At 37.0% G+C, this 16671-nt stretch overlaps 1 protein-coding gene across 1 annotated transcript in view; it reads left to right on the forward strand.

The window, feature by feature from the left end:
- The window catches only part of NOX4 (NADPH oxidase 4), a 182246-nt gene that overhangs the window by 81198 nt on the left and 84377 nt on the right, over positions 1 to 16671 (forward strand). The window contains exons 11-12 of the mRNA XM_027579697.1: positions 151 to 315; positions 641 to 703. Of these exons, the coding sequence (XP_027435498.1) occupies positions 151 to 315; positions 641 to 703 (228 nt within the window). The remainder of the gene's footprint in view (positions 1 to 150; positions 316 to 640; positions 704 to 16671) is intronic.

Raw genomic sequence — 16671 nt, forward strand, 5'->3', positions numbered from 1 at the left:
TTATTTTTTACAGATTTTTCTTTACATTTTATTATTTAAAATACAGATTACAATACCATTACTGTAATGTATAATAAAAAATTGAGCAGGATATAAAGACTCCTTCAACACAAGTATTTCTTAAAGTATATTTTAAAAATTCTCCATTAGACTTGGCTTTGGATTTCTGGACCTTTGTGCCTGTATTGTGCTGAAAGACTTTACAGGTGTATCCGGAGCAATAAACCAGTAACCATCATCTCAGTCATAAGTCATCCCTCAGATGTCATGGAAATCCGAATGATCAAAGAAAATTTTAAAGCAAGACCTGGCCAGGTGAGTCAGTATTTAGCAACTTTTATTTATGTATGTATTTATTTATTTTAATTTTTTAAGGGAGGGGAGGGGCAGAGGGGGAGGGAGAGAGAGACTTAAGCAGGTTCCATGCTCAGCGCAGAGCTGGACACAGAGCTTGATCTCACAAGCCTGAGATCATGACCTAAGCTGAAATCAAGAGTCAGATGCTTCACTGACTGAGCCACCTAGGTGCCTCAAATTTCCTTTATCTTTATGTAATTTTTAAAAATTAGTATTTGTGCCATCATTAGAATACTTACACTTCTTTCTTGGTCATTTAAAAATTATGTTTGTTGTCTTTTAGTATATTATTCTACATTGTCCCAGTGTGTCTGCATTAGAAAACCATCCATTTACCCTTACAATGGTAAGAAACTTGTTTTTGATTTTTAAAATTTTTTAGAGTGACATGCATCTTTTTCTTTTGTGTGTGTGTATTCTACCTCATTCTAAAAATCATTCAAGGCAATCACAATGTCCTAAATGTTAAAGAAAGCCATTTTTTATACAAAGAAGTATCTGTTCAGACACTTTGTAACTCTTTATTATTTTTGGACACTTTACAATTCAGGAAGCAATATATTTAAAATGTATTAAAGATTGATGATTCAAAATATGGAAAATTTCCTGGATATTTACATTTTTCCTTTTATGAAATATGTACCAAAATATAATATGTATGGTTTTTTTAGAGAGATTGAATTTAATGACAAAGAGGGTACTTTGAGTTCAGGTGGAAGCATAAGAAAATCCAGGCAGTGTTTAGAAAAGAAAAAGTCCATTGTAATTGGTGCCCAGACTGTGTGTGAGGGAGGGAAAGGAAAATAAAGTTGAAAAAATAAAATGGAATAAATATTGGGTGGGGGTAAGATCTGGCTAAGTAATGGTTTCACCAAATATTTTTAGCCTATCAGACATTGTTTAACATTCTTTTTTGCATTATAAGTATAGCATGAGCGTATTATCAAAAAGTAAACAATTCACTTTTCCTCATTTCCCCCACTTTTCAATCCTTTTTCTTCTCCAGTATTTGGCATATATTCTTCCAGACATTTTCCTCTATACTTAGGCATATATAGATGTTTGACATTCATTTGCTGGATCATTTGTTTTATAATTTGCTCTTTTTACTCATCAATATGTCATTGACAGCTTTCCATGTTACTCTATTTGCATATGCCTCATTCTTTTTTAATGACAGCCTAATATTTCACAGTAGGATAATACTGTAATTTATTTAATATTTCCCATTGATGATGGAGACTTGAGGTTTTTTTTCCAATTTCTAGCAAAAGTAAGATCAGGACCCACATATTTAAATATATGCTTAAGATATGCAAATAAAATCAAGCAGATGGGGGGACAGAAAAATCACTGGGTGCTTAAGTGCTGAGATGTAGGGGTGGGGCTATACTGGGAATGGCAACAACTTTTTTTTTTTTTCGAGATTTATTTATTTATTTGAGAGAGGCCGGGGAGGGGCAGACTCTGCGATGAGCATGGGGCCTAGTGCGGGGCTCGAGCTCACGACCCTGAGATCACAACCGGAGTTGAAACTAAGAGTTGGACGGTTAACTGATGGCACCACCCAGGTGCCCCAGAAATAGCAACCATTTTCAGATTTGATGTGTTAGGTTGAAAACTTGGAACCCTTGGCCTCGTTACTTTATCTTTCTGTGCATTTCTTTCCTCAGAGTAATATTGTGATAAAACAGTATCTACTCCTAGGTATGTTGTGTGTTTAAGTGAACTCCCACAAGTAAAGCATATAGAACAAAGCCTGGAACATGGAAGGTGCGAGGTACATGTAAATATATGCTAGCAATTATTATGATTTTTATTTTCATTGTGAGTTTGCCCCTTGAGAACATGTACTCGTGAAGACAGGCCAGAAAATCTATATTTAAGGGATAAAAGAAACAAAAAGGAAGTGTCAGGGGGTTACAGAAAAAACAGACACGATTTGTTCAACAGCATTTCTTTAAAGGAAAAATATATTTTTGCTTTAGTTCCTTCAAATTTTGCATTCCGTTTGTAGGTAGCAAACTTATTTATTAATGATTAAAGAAAGGTAGTTTGGCATCTAGTGAAATGATTGACAGCATTCCATTTTATCAAGAAAAATGGCAACACTGGTCTCTTTGGGGAAGAAATTAATTTACCGTTGTTTCTTTGACCTGATAATAGAGGGGTACAGTCCAGACACCCTTTCTTCTGGTGCCATGTGGGTGGCTGGCTAGCATGAGAGGGGAAATGTATTGTTATGAGGAATAGTAAAAACCTAGTTGCCCTCGTGGGATTGAAAGCCGGGACCTCAGAGTCCAGCACCTAGCCATCACCAGAGCCAAGTAGGCATGTCATGCCCTTCACTGCTCTAGGATATGCATGCCAATATTGCCCTAGTTCCAGGAGACCTTAGGATCCTTGGTGAGTAAATGTGACAAACAAACCTTCCTGTATGACGCTTCAGCTGAATCATGAAGACATTCTCACACAATTGTATCCACTACAGTCCGAAGCACCGTGTTTGGTTCTGGTAGTTTAAGACACGTTTCCATTTCTCTGATTGCATATATCCCATAAACATGAAGTTGGTAACATTAAAAAGAGGGGAAGAATGGAATAGGGAGAAAGTGTGCAAGTACGTTTGTCTTTATTTAAGTAGTTTAAAGAGTTTGGTCTACTCTTGGGGTCATATCAAATTTACTTCTGAAGTTAATCTTTCTTTGTGTGCGACTTTGTTTTTTTTTCCAGCTTTAGTGAGGTGTAATTGAAAAATGAAAAAATTGTATATATTTAAGGTGTGATACTTGAGACTTTATTTTGAAAAGTTTCTTCACCATAGCATTAAACAGAGAATATGGGATAAGAAAGGAAGGTGGTTGCTGAATGATAAATATAGGGAAGAGAGGTTTTTTTTTTTTTACAAAAATATTTCCCAACATACACAAAAGTAGAGAGAATGGTATAATGGACCGCCATGTTCTCATCACCCCCTAGCTTCAGTAAAAACAGAGAAGATAGTTACTCTTTAGTATACATTGTTCACTGAAAATGTTTATGCTCCTCAAAACAGAAAATCCAAGAATTTTTCTCTTATGGTACGTGCCAAGAAGAGGCTTTTAGATCTACTCTCTTTCGGTTGTCCTAGGATCCTTTCACAGGGCAAAGGAGAAATTCAGAAAAGAGCAGTGTGTAGGACATAAGGGCTCCTGGTGGCCTGACCTGATTCCCAAGCAAGTGATTGGGGCAAGTGCTGTGATAGGCCTGTGGCTGGCTGCAGGCCCAATTGGGAGGGAGAGAGAAGTGGGGAAAGGGGACAGATCAAATGGAAGAGTAACCAGAAGTAGGAGCCAGAGTTAGGAAAAGGAGAACAGTTATATGCGATGTAAAATTCACACAAAGAACATGAACTTGAGAATTCAGCCCCACTCTGTCACTCATGGGTTCTGTGCCTGGGAGGGTATTGCTGGTTGTGGTCAGTATTTGGTAACTACACTATTGTTATTTTTAATAATCTCAGAATGTTTCCTTTTAATTTGGATTTTTGCCTTCACTTCTGCAATTATGTTTTTGTTTTGTTTTGTTTTGTTTTATGAGAAGCAGGGATAGCATATCAACATGTTTTTTCAACCCAAAAATGAAAAATTTGGGGGATATCACAGTAGTCTCAGCTTTTGAAAATCTGTCATGTAGGTGAAGGATTAGATATTTTTCCTTTGGGATCCCAAGGTGTAGAAATAAGACTAATAGTAAAAAGTTTTAGAGAAATATATTTTGATTCAATATGATAAAAACATTTCTAACAATGAGACCAGTCCAGAAACTTAGAAAGCCATCTCCCTGGAATGTTTAGAAGGAGATTTCTGCTAGATCAGGACTTCCCTGCTTTGGCATTATTGACATTTTGGGTCAGATAATTCTTTGATGTGGCATGTTGTCCTGGGCATTATAAGATGTTTATCAACACTGGTAGCCACTACCCACTAGCTGCCAACAGTACCCCTGACTTATGACAATGAGAAATGTCTCCAGACGTTGCCAAATAACCCTTGAAGGGCAGAATTGCCAGCAGTTAACAACCATTATGCTAGATCAGTAGTTGCCCAACACAGCTTACAGTGCCCTTAGGATAGTGCTTACATGGTCCACAATGCTCTTGATGAGAAGGGAGAATTTAGGAGGCACTAGCGAAGGTGAAGGGTTATAGTGCCTAACTTGTGTTCTGGGGACCCTGATCTCACGTCAGTGGGAACACCTCTCTTTTAACTAGCCTGCATATGAGGGTTCTGCTTAAGTACTCATGGATATCATCACCTAAAAATAAAAATCTATATCTAGATATAGATTTTTTTTTTTTTGCCTACTCAACTAGAATCCTTTTTGGAATTCCATAAAATTTATTTTGGCTACTCTGAGTTCCTGAATACTGTCATGTGGTAGAGACCTTTGGAAGAGAATTTGATTCATTTTCAAATTCATAATTATTTTCCATATTTGTAGTCTATAGATAGATTCTCTTTTCCTCATCTTTTTTGGTTGTTGTTGTTTTGTTTTGGCATACTCTTACTTGGAAGGTGAAGCTAGAGAAGAGGAAGTTATAGGGATTAAAGAAAAAGGAGAAATTCTTATGGCTGACGTGGTTTTCAGTTAAAGACTAGATTGCCAGCTCTGTTTTGAGTCTAATCTGTAAGGTCATGGTGGCTACGTTCTTTAGCTCAGAAGAGGAGAGGGGATGTACTTATGGCAAAAGTGGCTGGGGGAGAAACACTAAAGGCAAAAGGAAACAATCCATGAGTTTTGTCTGGTCAAAAACAGTAGGTCCTTTTTCACCTTCCATCCCCCATTCCCTGGGCTAACAGTGGAAAATCCCTTGTTCCTAATTTCTGTGCTTATCTGACAAATGCTATGAATATTTCTTAGGAAATAGGTCTTCGTTTTTAAGTTTAGGTTGTGTATTCACATTTGTTCTTATTTTAAATATTTTTTTTTTTTTGGTATCTGTATCTCATAGTTTAATTTGTAACAATAGTTGGCTTCCAAAAAAAAAAAAAATGTTAAGGCAAAGGAAGTTCTTTTCATCAGGCCATCTGTGTACTTGTGTAGGCTTAGGAAATGGTTTGTAGCCTTCCCAGATTTTGGGGGGTTACTGGCTGGCTCACTCCTACTACCCCCCAAGGGAGTTTCTATTTTCATAAGAGGGAAAAGAGGCAAATCTCGCTGCTGCCCAGGAACGAATTTGAGTAAAGCAAACAGTTCTAAGCTAAATTTTACATTGTGCTGTTATGTGAATGTATTGTCTTTTCCTGCCATTTCTTTCTTTTTGTCTAATTACTTCGACTTGGCACTTACATGTAAAATGTATGCTTCTCAAATATTTTTACTGGGTATTTCCCTTAAGGGTTCCTGTGAAATAAAGCAACACAAAGCAATTTCCCATTTCCTGATTCCCTCTAAGAAGTGTGTAAACGCTTTATCTTTGTTAAGGATAATAGTCCCTACTAATTAAGTGTCCAAGAAGTTCTTTCATAAACTTTGACAATATTGTAGCTTTAATTTTTATTGTATTCCTATGAGACATGTATTGTTCATCCTGTATGATGCAGAAAATAATGTGCCTGAGATTAAATAACATGTCCAAAGTCACACAGCTGGTTAGTGGCACAGGTGAGATATAAAAACGGACCTGCCTGGCAGAAAGGCACGTTGCTAGCTAGCTGTTCTGTCCTCTCACCTGACTCACCATCCATCGATGTTCAGGGCATTCATATATATATATATTTTTTAAAGATTTTATTTATGGAGAGAGAGAGAGTGTGTGCACGTGTGCACACACAAGCAGAGGAGGGGCAGAGGGAGAGGGAGAGAGACAATCTCAAGCAGTCTCCATACTGGGTCTGATGCAGGGCTCAATCCCAGGACCCTGAGATCATGACCAGAGCTGAAATCAAGAGTCAGACACTTTACCAATTGCGCTGCCAGGTGCCCCAAGGGCATTCCTATTTCTGAAACTCCTCTTGCTTTTGGAAATCCTTGTTGTTGGAGTCAAGCAACAAAAAAAAATTGCCATTTAGGAGAGACATTTACTGAAACTCTAAAAATGTTAGAGAAAAATGCAATTGAAAGTTCTGGATTGTCCATACTACTGAGCCCTTCTCTATTGTGGAGCGTTAAAGGTCAAATTCCCCTGCTAGAAAAAAATCTAATCCTTATTTTCACATACTGTGCCAATGTACAGAAAAATCAAATCTATAAAATATACAATTATAAATTCAGTAGTTTCACTTTCATTTTTAAAAATGGAGATAAAGCTTTTAAGACTAAAAATACAAAAATAAGTACAAAAGATAAGGTACAGAAGCACTGTAGTAGGTCTCACAATTTTAGTCAAAGTACAACTAAGTTTTGAGTACTGATTTAATTAGGAATCCAGAGGTTGGGAGTGTTAATTGCTTTAAGTGCTTCAGTGTTTCTTACACTTGACATTGACTTTCCTACACAAGGAAGACATGCTAATCTGGTGGGTTTTCCCAGGAAGCTGTGACTGTTTTCTGCTAATGCACCTGGATTCTCTCAAGCAGAACCACCAGGCATATGTTCGCTGACAGGACTGATGGGGATCAGAGGTCATTGTGTAGTGTTAGACTGTGGATTTTGGAATCCTACAACCTGGATTGGAGGCCTAGATCCTGCACTTAGTGCTATGACTATTGACATCTTTAACTTTGGTTCACTTCTTTATTAAATGTGGTTAATAGTGGCACTGGGGTGGCTCAGTTGATTAAGCGACTGCCTTCAACTCAGGTCATGATCCAGGAGTCCCAGGATTGAGTCTCGCATCTCCCTCTGACCCCGCCCCCCATGCTCTCTCTCTCTCTCTTTCATTCTCTCTCTCAAGTAAATAAATAAAATATTTTAAAAAAATTTAAAATGTGGTTAATTATAGTAACTTCTCTATGCAGTTATTCTGCATCTTTTAGATATAATCAAGTGCTAAGCATGGTGCTTGGCATATAATAAGTTCTCAGTAAGTTTGCAACTATTATGGTTCTTATTTTAGAGAATGGCTGGAGAACCAAGACAGGATTAAACTGAATTGTTTTGTTTTGTTTGCTTCATTCTGCACCATGCAGTAACTAAATTCTGGCCACAGATTGGTTGAGAAACAGTCATTCAGTCATTTGAGGGAACTGAAGATTTGCCTCCTGTGGTTGACTAGCCTGTAGGATGAATGTCTTAGGTTCGGTTTCCTGGGAAACAGACTGAAAGGTAAAGATTTTCATGAGGAAGTTTGTGGGGAGTGTGCTCAGGACAACATTGATAAGGAGTGAGGGACTGAGAACACACCACAGAATTTGAACCGTGATGAAGTCTCAACAGAGGCCTCCTCAGGTCTGACAAGAGCTCTGCCTAAAATGAAAGTTCAGAGTTGTCCTATGTTGAGGTCAAGAGGTCAAACCTTTGTACACTCCACTGACCAGTCGTTGGAGGTCAGATAGCTCCAGGGAGAGGCACTTAGACAGAGGCATGGAAGCTTCGCTTCTGTGGCTAGCAGTTCCTGGGGAGGGTCTCAGTAATGAGCTCTGCAGGAAACACTTGGAACAGCTGGGAGATTGAGGAATTAGTGTTTTGATCCTGAAAATTGGGGGTGGGGGGAGGAAGATTTGAGCAGTGCACCAGTTTCCACTACAGATGACATTTAAATGTATGTCTTTAACTTATATATTTATATTTGTTTATATATTTATACATATATTAAAAAGTGTGGTAAATATATCTTTTGTGAGAAAATTCTTCTTTTTTAAAACTTGAGTTTAAATATGAGACACATAAAAATATCCTAGCTTATCTAAATTCATTGAACTTTAGAAATGTGTAGTCCAAGGGGATTAAGAGGCACAAACTCCCAGCTATAAAATAAGTAAGTCACAGAGATGAAAAGTATAGCTTAGGGAATATTGTCAATAAGATTGTAATAACTTTGTATGGTGGCACATGGTGATTACACTTATCGTGGTGAGCATTTTATAATATATATAATTGTTGAAGAACCATGTTGCATACCTGAAACCCATATAATATTATACATCAACTATACATCATTTATAAAACAACTTGTAGTCCAAACACCAACTTTTTTTTTTTTTTTTTTTTTTTTTTGCTTATTGTTCGGGAGAGGGTATATCTAAAGCACAGATTCTTATAAGGGATCAAAGTAACCAAAGTAATACAATTGATGAAAAAGATAGATCCAGAATTCATGTTTTCAGATTCTTCTCCCTTTTTAGACCTTTATGGGCTTCAGATCTGGATAGAGTTTTACATTTTGTTCTTTAGCTATGTAATGGATCTTTAACGGTGCTTTTCAGCCATACTCTATAATTACCAAAGTTTGGATTTTCTACCAAAACAAATTTTCTATTAGGGTATGCTTTCACCTAATTTAAATATGCAAATCAGAGATGGCTTTTAAAAAGCCCAAACTTAAGAAAGCATGAAAATTACTGCTTCCTATGAGATATAGCATCTCTTAATAATTACCTGAGATGGACGTTAATTCTGTTCATTGATATTCTTCATGGATTCTTGATTAAAGAAATAACATAGACTCTGCTTTTTTGTGGACGTAATTGATTGCAGTTTGCATGAATACCTCTATATCCTTTCATTATTATTTGTATTCAGAAATACACATGTGCTTTCCTGACATCTGTATTCGAAGTTGTGTGATTCATTATTTTTAAGCCAGGATAACCTGATTTCACATATTTTTCCATGAGTCAGAGGCAAGTCTAGCTGTTAGTTTGTTATTGTCTGTGCTTTTTCATAGCAAGCCTGCACTTGCCATCATTTTGCTGCTTTGTATTTTTAATCTCTTAACCAGTTGCTTTGGGAATAGTCTTTCCAGTTTTCAATGAAAACCAGACAAGAATGGTCATGGATTCCTTAAAGATCGGTGAAGTTTTTGTTAGGATTATTTATTTCATTTCATGGGTTTAAATACAACCCAGGAAGTCTGCATCAGCTGTTTTGATCTTGGGTCTTGCTTTCATTTGTGTAATTTCTTAAAGAAAAAATTGTTTTTCTCTAGGGCTTCACAAATCTTTTGCTTGGGAACCTTAGAAACTCAGCTGGGATAGATGATAGACTAGCAAGGCAACGCTATGTCTTAACCATAGACCAGACACAGTGGTGGAAATTGCCCCAAAAAGGTCATTAATGTTCATGAAACATAACAGGATATCTGAAGTCTCTGAACATTAAACATCATCTAACTACTCTAGTTTGGCTCTTTTCCAGGGGAAAAGAAAATATTCCTTCAGTGTCTAATGAGGGCCTACGTGATAAATATGAACCTAAATAGGTCAGTGTATTCAGGGAAAACCAGCTGTTTAATATAAAACTTAATTTATCCTATTGGTATTTTTAGATGCCTCCTTTTACATAGGTACAAAAGAGAATATGATGAATAAAAGCTCCCTTCTTGAGTCACATCTCCTTCCAGCTACTGCCCCATTTCTTGGTTCTTCAGTTCTGTTTCTCTCATTTTCTCTTAAATCCACCAACTTTTTGCCCACAGCACCCTACAAAAACATTTCCAAGTTCAGCAATGACCATGTGATTGCTGCGTCTAGTGGTCATTTCCCAGTCCTTGATGGACTTGACCTCTCACCAGCATTTAGCACAGACAATCACTTGCTTTATTGAAACATTTTTTTCATTTTGCTTCCAGGACATCCAACTCACCTGGTTTTTCTTCTCGTTTTCTGGCTTTTATTCAGTCTCCTTTTGCTGTTTCTTGTCATTTCCACAACCTCTAAATATCAGAACACTTGACTGTCCATTCCTTGAACCCCCTTTCCTCTCTAGCTAAACTCATTTCTCTGATGATCTCATGCAGTCTTACTGATGCATCTGGGTGCTATCATCTCCCAAATGTATATTTCCAGCCCCACCTCCAACTCTAAAATTCAAGCTCATGTATCCAGTTGTCTGCCAGAAACTTCCACTCGGATGTCTAAAGGACATCTTAGCATGTCTAAAACTGAACTCCTAACCTTCAGCTTCTCAAATCTATTTCATCCACAGTCTTCCTCACCTCAGTTAATGCCAACTCCATTATTCAGGTTGCTCAGGCTGGAAACCTGGATATTATTCTTGATTTTTGTCATTTTTTAAATATAGTCAATAATCTGTCTACATATTTTCTTGTCTCTGCCTTCAAAACATGTCCACCATTTCCACAGTGGCCCCTGGTCCAGTCCACTACCATCTGGATAGCCTGCTCACTGGTTTCCCTCTGTCTGCCCTTGTTCACCTACCATTTAATCTTAACAAGCAGCCAGAGTGATTATTTTAAAATGAAAATCAGATCATGTCATTTCTCTGTTCAAAATTGTCCAGTTTTCACCCTGAGTTATACCTGATGCTTATTGACTTGCATCTGTATAAATATGTGTATGTCTATGTGTGTGAATGGAAGAGGGAAGGTCAGCATGGCTGGAATACACTAAGAAAAAGGGAAGATGGACATAATGTCAGAGAAGTCATGAGGGGTCAGATTTTATGGAGTTTATAGAACATTTCGAAGACTCTGGGTTTTACTTTGCATCAGGAGGGGCCACTGGAGGCTTCTGAGTAGAGGAATGGCATGATCTGACTTACTTTTTAATAGGGGTTACTCTTTTTTTTTTAAGATTTTATTTATTTATTTGACAGAGAGAGAGAGATAGTGAGAGAAGGAACACAAGCAGAGGGAGTGGGAGAAGGAGAAGCAGGCTTCCCGCTGAGCAGGGAGCCCGATGCAGGGCTCGATCCCAGGACCCTGGGATCATGACCTGAGCCAAACACAGACGCTTAATGACTGAGCCACCCAGGTGCCCCTAATAGGGGTTACTCTTGCTGCTGTGTTAAGATTAGATGAAGGGAAATGAGCAGAAGTAGGAAGACCAGTTAGGAGGCTGTTGTGGGCATCCAGTTGAGGTATTGGGATGGCTTGGACGAGGGAGGTGACAGTGGAGCTGGTGAGAAGGGGTCAGATTCGGAATATATTTTAAGTGAGCGCTAACAGGATTTCTTGATAGCCAGAGTATGGAATGTGCAATAGAAGAGTCAAGGTTATCTCCCGTGTGTTTGGTCTGAGCAACTGGGGCTTCATTGAGCTAGGGAAGGTCATGGGGAGAGCAGGTCCTGATGAGTGTCTGTAGAGCTCAGTTTTGGAAAGTAAATTTGAGATGGTATTTAGTGTGTTTTCATTAAATATTTGCTGGGATAGTCAGCAAAGTCACTGATCTCAGCAATCTCAGCTCTCCTTTCCACTGTACAGATTATTCCTACATCTAGAGCCCCTCTGGCCCACCTCTACTTGTCTTTGGGTTTGTGGAGGAAGAGTTGCCTGGCTTGTGTTTGGGGTCAGATGATTCTGGGGGTCAGATTATCCCATATACAGATGTGAACACAATTCCTCTTTCTCTTTTTTTTAAATCATAAGTTGAACCCTGGCTTCCTTCTATTGCCTCTGAGGTCTGTTGTGAGGGAAAGATGGGCTTGCTTCTCAAGGTGATCCCCTTTATGAAGGTAGTGGGATTTAAGCTTCATATGTTTCTTCCATCAGTTTCCCAACCACCATCTCATCCACATTTCACCATGCCAGATTTTGTTGACACCTCTCCATTGTTGATATCATACCCCATGTTATCTTTGCTGTTTTAATTTGTGTTTTTGTATTCCTAAACCATCATTTTAGTGTTTTGTTTTTTTGAGGGAGTTGAGATAAATACACACATTCTTTCACAGTTCATAAACATTTCATTTACATACTCTTCCAGGATCTTTCTGTTTAAGATGGAGTCTATTTTTTCATGCAAATATACAAGTAAACACTAATCTTTTTTTCTTCAAGTAAACAAGTAGACATTAAAATATTGTATTTGTCAAAATGTTTAGAGTCATGATGTTGCATTAATTGTGATGGGTTCTGTGCTCCTGGCTCATTATCTCCTCTCTTACTTCTAGAACAATCCTCATTTGTGAAATTGCATGAGCTCCTAGTATAGTCTCTGGAACACTTTGGATTCATGTTTGAATGTATGAATAAATTATAGAAGAATTGTCCGTCGTTGAAGTCCTTATTCATTCTCAGGTTAATTCTCCAATATTTTCCTGAACTGATGATATTTTAATGCATACCCACTATGAGTAAGATGCTATGGGATATACAGTACTGACTTAGAAATATTTCTTGATCTCAAGACATTGTAAATATATTTTAATACAGAGAGAAATTACATAGAATTAAAGAGGTGAACCATAATAAAGGGCATAAAAGTAAAATAATTTAGAGGGTCAAGAAAGTGAGGAATTTTCATGGCAGGGAAAATCAGGATTTCTTCATGAAAGTGGTGGCATTTGAGACGAGTCTTAAGGATTTGCTAGAGTACAGGATGAGAAATGGGAATGGAATCATTCTACATGAGTAGACTAGAAAGTGGGAAAGTGAGAGGCCAGGGAAATGTATTAGCTGATCCATTTTGGCTTAGCTGGATTAGAGTGGTCAAGGAGGAATATGGAATATAAAGTTGGAAAGAATTTGGAACATGTGTGGTTAGTTATAGACTGTAGGAAAGAAGGTGGATGTTTTTCCTTAGGAGGACACAAAAGGTTACTTGATAGGAGACTGCTGTAATCAGACATTTTCTTTGGTAAGGTTATTTTAGAGGACTTGAAAATTGATTGAATGCTGGCAGGGAGAGATATATATGATATTCCTCTGCGATTTGAGCCCCTGCTCTGATAAGGGCATAGGTTCTATGTCCAGAGTAAGAGAATCAGAAAGAGAAGACAATTTGAAAAGTAAGATAATGAGATAATTTTAAATATAGAGTAAATTTCAGGTGAAAAAATCTAGCAGGCATAGAAACTAGAGCTTTGGAAGAAGGGGTTAGAAATAAAACTTGACAATAATGATTAAAGACTCATATTCTGTGATCATTTTCTCTGGCTTAAGAAATTTGTTATATTGAAAATAGAGTGTTTAATATAGTAATATCTACTTTAGAATCATTTTTTTATTATTGCAAGGTTCTTGATTTAAAAACAAACACACTGTGGCTTTTAAATTTCTTTTCCATGTTGAATAAATCATTGTGCAGTAATATCATTTTTACATGTCATTCTCAAATGTAAGATGATTATGTAATATCTGTTTATATTTTTGTGGGACTGTTATAAAATCATTGGTCATTTGAGCACTTTAAAAAACTCAATGCCATATTGAACAAATAATTTGAAGGAAAACATTTCTACTCAAGGATATCAAAATAGAAATTCCTCCAGATCCGTTCTTTCGTACAAATTTGGTCACTTTATTTTCTTATCCTTAAACTGGGTGATGTATATTTTGGTACATATATTATGGTCAACATGAGCCATACTCTTTCTCTTCATCTAGGAAACTTAAGTGAGACTAAATTGAGACTCAGCAATGTCTTATTGTTTACATTTTAAATTAGGTTTTTAAAATATTTAAAATTATAAACATTACAAAGGCTAATAATAAATTTAAAAAGGAGAGGTATACAAAATGATTTCTCATTTTCTGTCTTCAGTTTTGCTTCCCAGAAGTTAATATTCCTAATGCAATATTATGTATTCTTTTCAACTTATTTCTCTGTATAGGAAGAAACATTCATATCTGTTTTTATTTTAATAATATAAGCTTAAGTACACATATTATCCTGAAACTTTTTAAACTGAAAACTTGTCATAAGCATATTTCCTTATTAATGTTCTAGGGGAGGTAGATAGCCATAGATATCTGTACTTTACTATTTCTTTTCTTTGAGAAGTTTTTTAAGCACTATTAAAAAGATAGTGAGGAGACATATCTAGAAAGAAGTTGCTATGGCCGATGTCAAAAAGGTCTGTGTTCTCCTCTAGGATTTTGATGGTCTCCTGTCTCACATTTAGGTCTTTCATCCATTTTGAATCTAGTTTTGTGCATGGTGTAAGAAAGTGGTCTTGGTCTTGTTTCATTCTTTTGCATCTTGCTGTCCAGTTTGGTGTACACACACACAGAAATATTATTCAGCCATAAAAAAGAATGAAATCTTGCCATTTGCAATGACATAGGTGGAGCTAAAGAGTATTATGCTAAGCAAAATAAGTCTGTCACAGAAAGACAAGTATCATATGATTTCACAAAACAAACAAGTGAAGGGAAAAAAAGAGAGAGAGAGAAACCTGGAAACAGACTCCTAACTATAGAGAACAAACTGATGGTTACCAGAGGGGAGGAGGGGAGGGGGGATGGGGAAACAGGTGTTGGGAGTTAAGGAGGGCACTTGTGATGAGCACCTGGTGATGTATGGAAGTGTTGAGTCACTAGTGGTATTGTACACCTAAAACTAAAACTAATATCACACTGTATGTTAACTAACTGGAATTTGAATAAAACTTTTTAAAAATTAAAAAAATTAAGATAGGAAGCATTAAAGAATCACTACACTATGTTTAAGCAACATTAGTGAATCTGAACATTTTTTGTGCAAAGCTGATTCTAAGATCTCCAGTCATTGTTTCAAACCACACGTGCTGAAACCATTCTGTGTGTTTATCTGGCAGGCCCCCTTCAAATTTGAGGCAATATGATTAGGCAAAGACTATGTTAAATTCTGTGTTCTTCTTCCTAGTTAGTTTGAAAAAGTATCAGTAACTTATAAAGGTATTATACCCAGAGTTCGAGAGAAACAGTATTATGTTTTATCTATTCAAAATCAGATCAGCCTTAAAAACTGTACTGATACATTTGGCCAGCCTCACAAGAGGGAGGTTTGTAGGCTTCTACAGGACTGGAGGGGATGTTATCACATGTGAGTCTCTTTTACAATGTTTGCACTGAAAAAATGGGCTTTAGAGATATGAATATTTGAGAAGATATGTTTTCCTTTAGAATATGAGATTATATCAAGTCGGATGCACACTCAGGCACCCCAAGACTAACTTTTTTGCTCTCTCTTCTGATACCTTCTTGGCTTAGATCTTCTTTTTATAATCTAAGGGTTAGTTCACAATGAGGAAGACATCAAGTGACTCATGGACAAACAGATTAGTAGCTTGGGACTCTGTTGGGGTTCTTGCTTTCTGCGAGCTACAAATTTTACTGCATAGAGGCTCTGGCCAGTGTTAAATAGTATGAAGTAAAAATGATGGGTGGTTTTACAGATCACACCATCTTACTAATGGTATAATTATTAAGATATACTAGTGAACAAAACTTAATGATCTCAGAGTTATTAAAAACCAGAATGCAAATGAGATAAATATTAGAGTCACAATTATAAATGAAATAGCATTTTAATAGTACAAATAATATTTAAATAGTATCTTTTTTTAAAGATTTTATTTATTTGTCAAAGAGAGAGAGAGAGAGAGCACAAGCAGGGGGATCAGAAGGCAGAGGGAGAAGCAGGCTCCCCGCTGAGCAAGGAGCCTGATGTGGGACTTGATCCCAGGACCTTGGGATCATGACCTGAGCCGAAGGCAGTCGCCTAACTGACTGAGCCACCCAGGCATCCCTAAATAATATCATTTTTATAGTATTTTTTACTTCCTTTAATATTTTTATCATACAGTAATGATTCTGTTAGAAACACTGATTGCAGAAGAGTAGTTTGGAAATTCCATGTCACATCAATTCCCAACCCTGACCATTTATTACATCGTGTACTTTTTAGTACATTTCTGATTTGTGGTGAACAAGTGAGCAATACCTATATTTTTATTTTAGTATTCTCACTGGTTTCCAAGCTTCCATTCTTTTTTGACTGTGTGTTCTTTACATTTCTCCACGGTGTCTTCATCTCCCTTTATTTCCTCTTCTTATAGCATTCCAATGTGACCTACATTAGTTGGCTGACACAGTGAGCTTGAGGATCTTGACTTGCTTAATGTACCCATTCTCCATCACAGGGCCCCCAGGACCACATATGACTTCAGCTCATATTTCCCCTTAATTCTCATTGCTGTACGTTGATTATAGTAATCTTCAACAAATAACTTTTCTTCCTCCTACTCCATTTGATTTCTCATGTGACCCTTACCCATTTTCCACATTTGCCTTAGTGGAGACAGTGACTTGCCATAGTTAAGAACTACGTAGTCAGATAGACTTGGATCCAGACTCGGTCTCATCTTCTTACTAGTCGTATGATCTTGGGCAAGTTCATATTTTTAAGTATCAATTATTCAGTTTCCCTAACTATGAAAGACAGGGGTTATTGTGAGATTTTGGAAATAAGGAACTTGGCACTGCCCTTGGCACATGATACTCAATGA

This window comes from Zalophus californianus, chromosome 11 (assembly GCF_009762305.2).
Source record: "Zalophus californianus isolate mZalCal1 chromosome 11, mZalCal1.pri.v2, whole genome shotgun sequence".
Lineage (NCBI taxonomy): Eukaryota > Metazoa > Chordata > Mammalia > Carnivora > Otariidae > Zalophus > Zalophus californianus.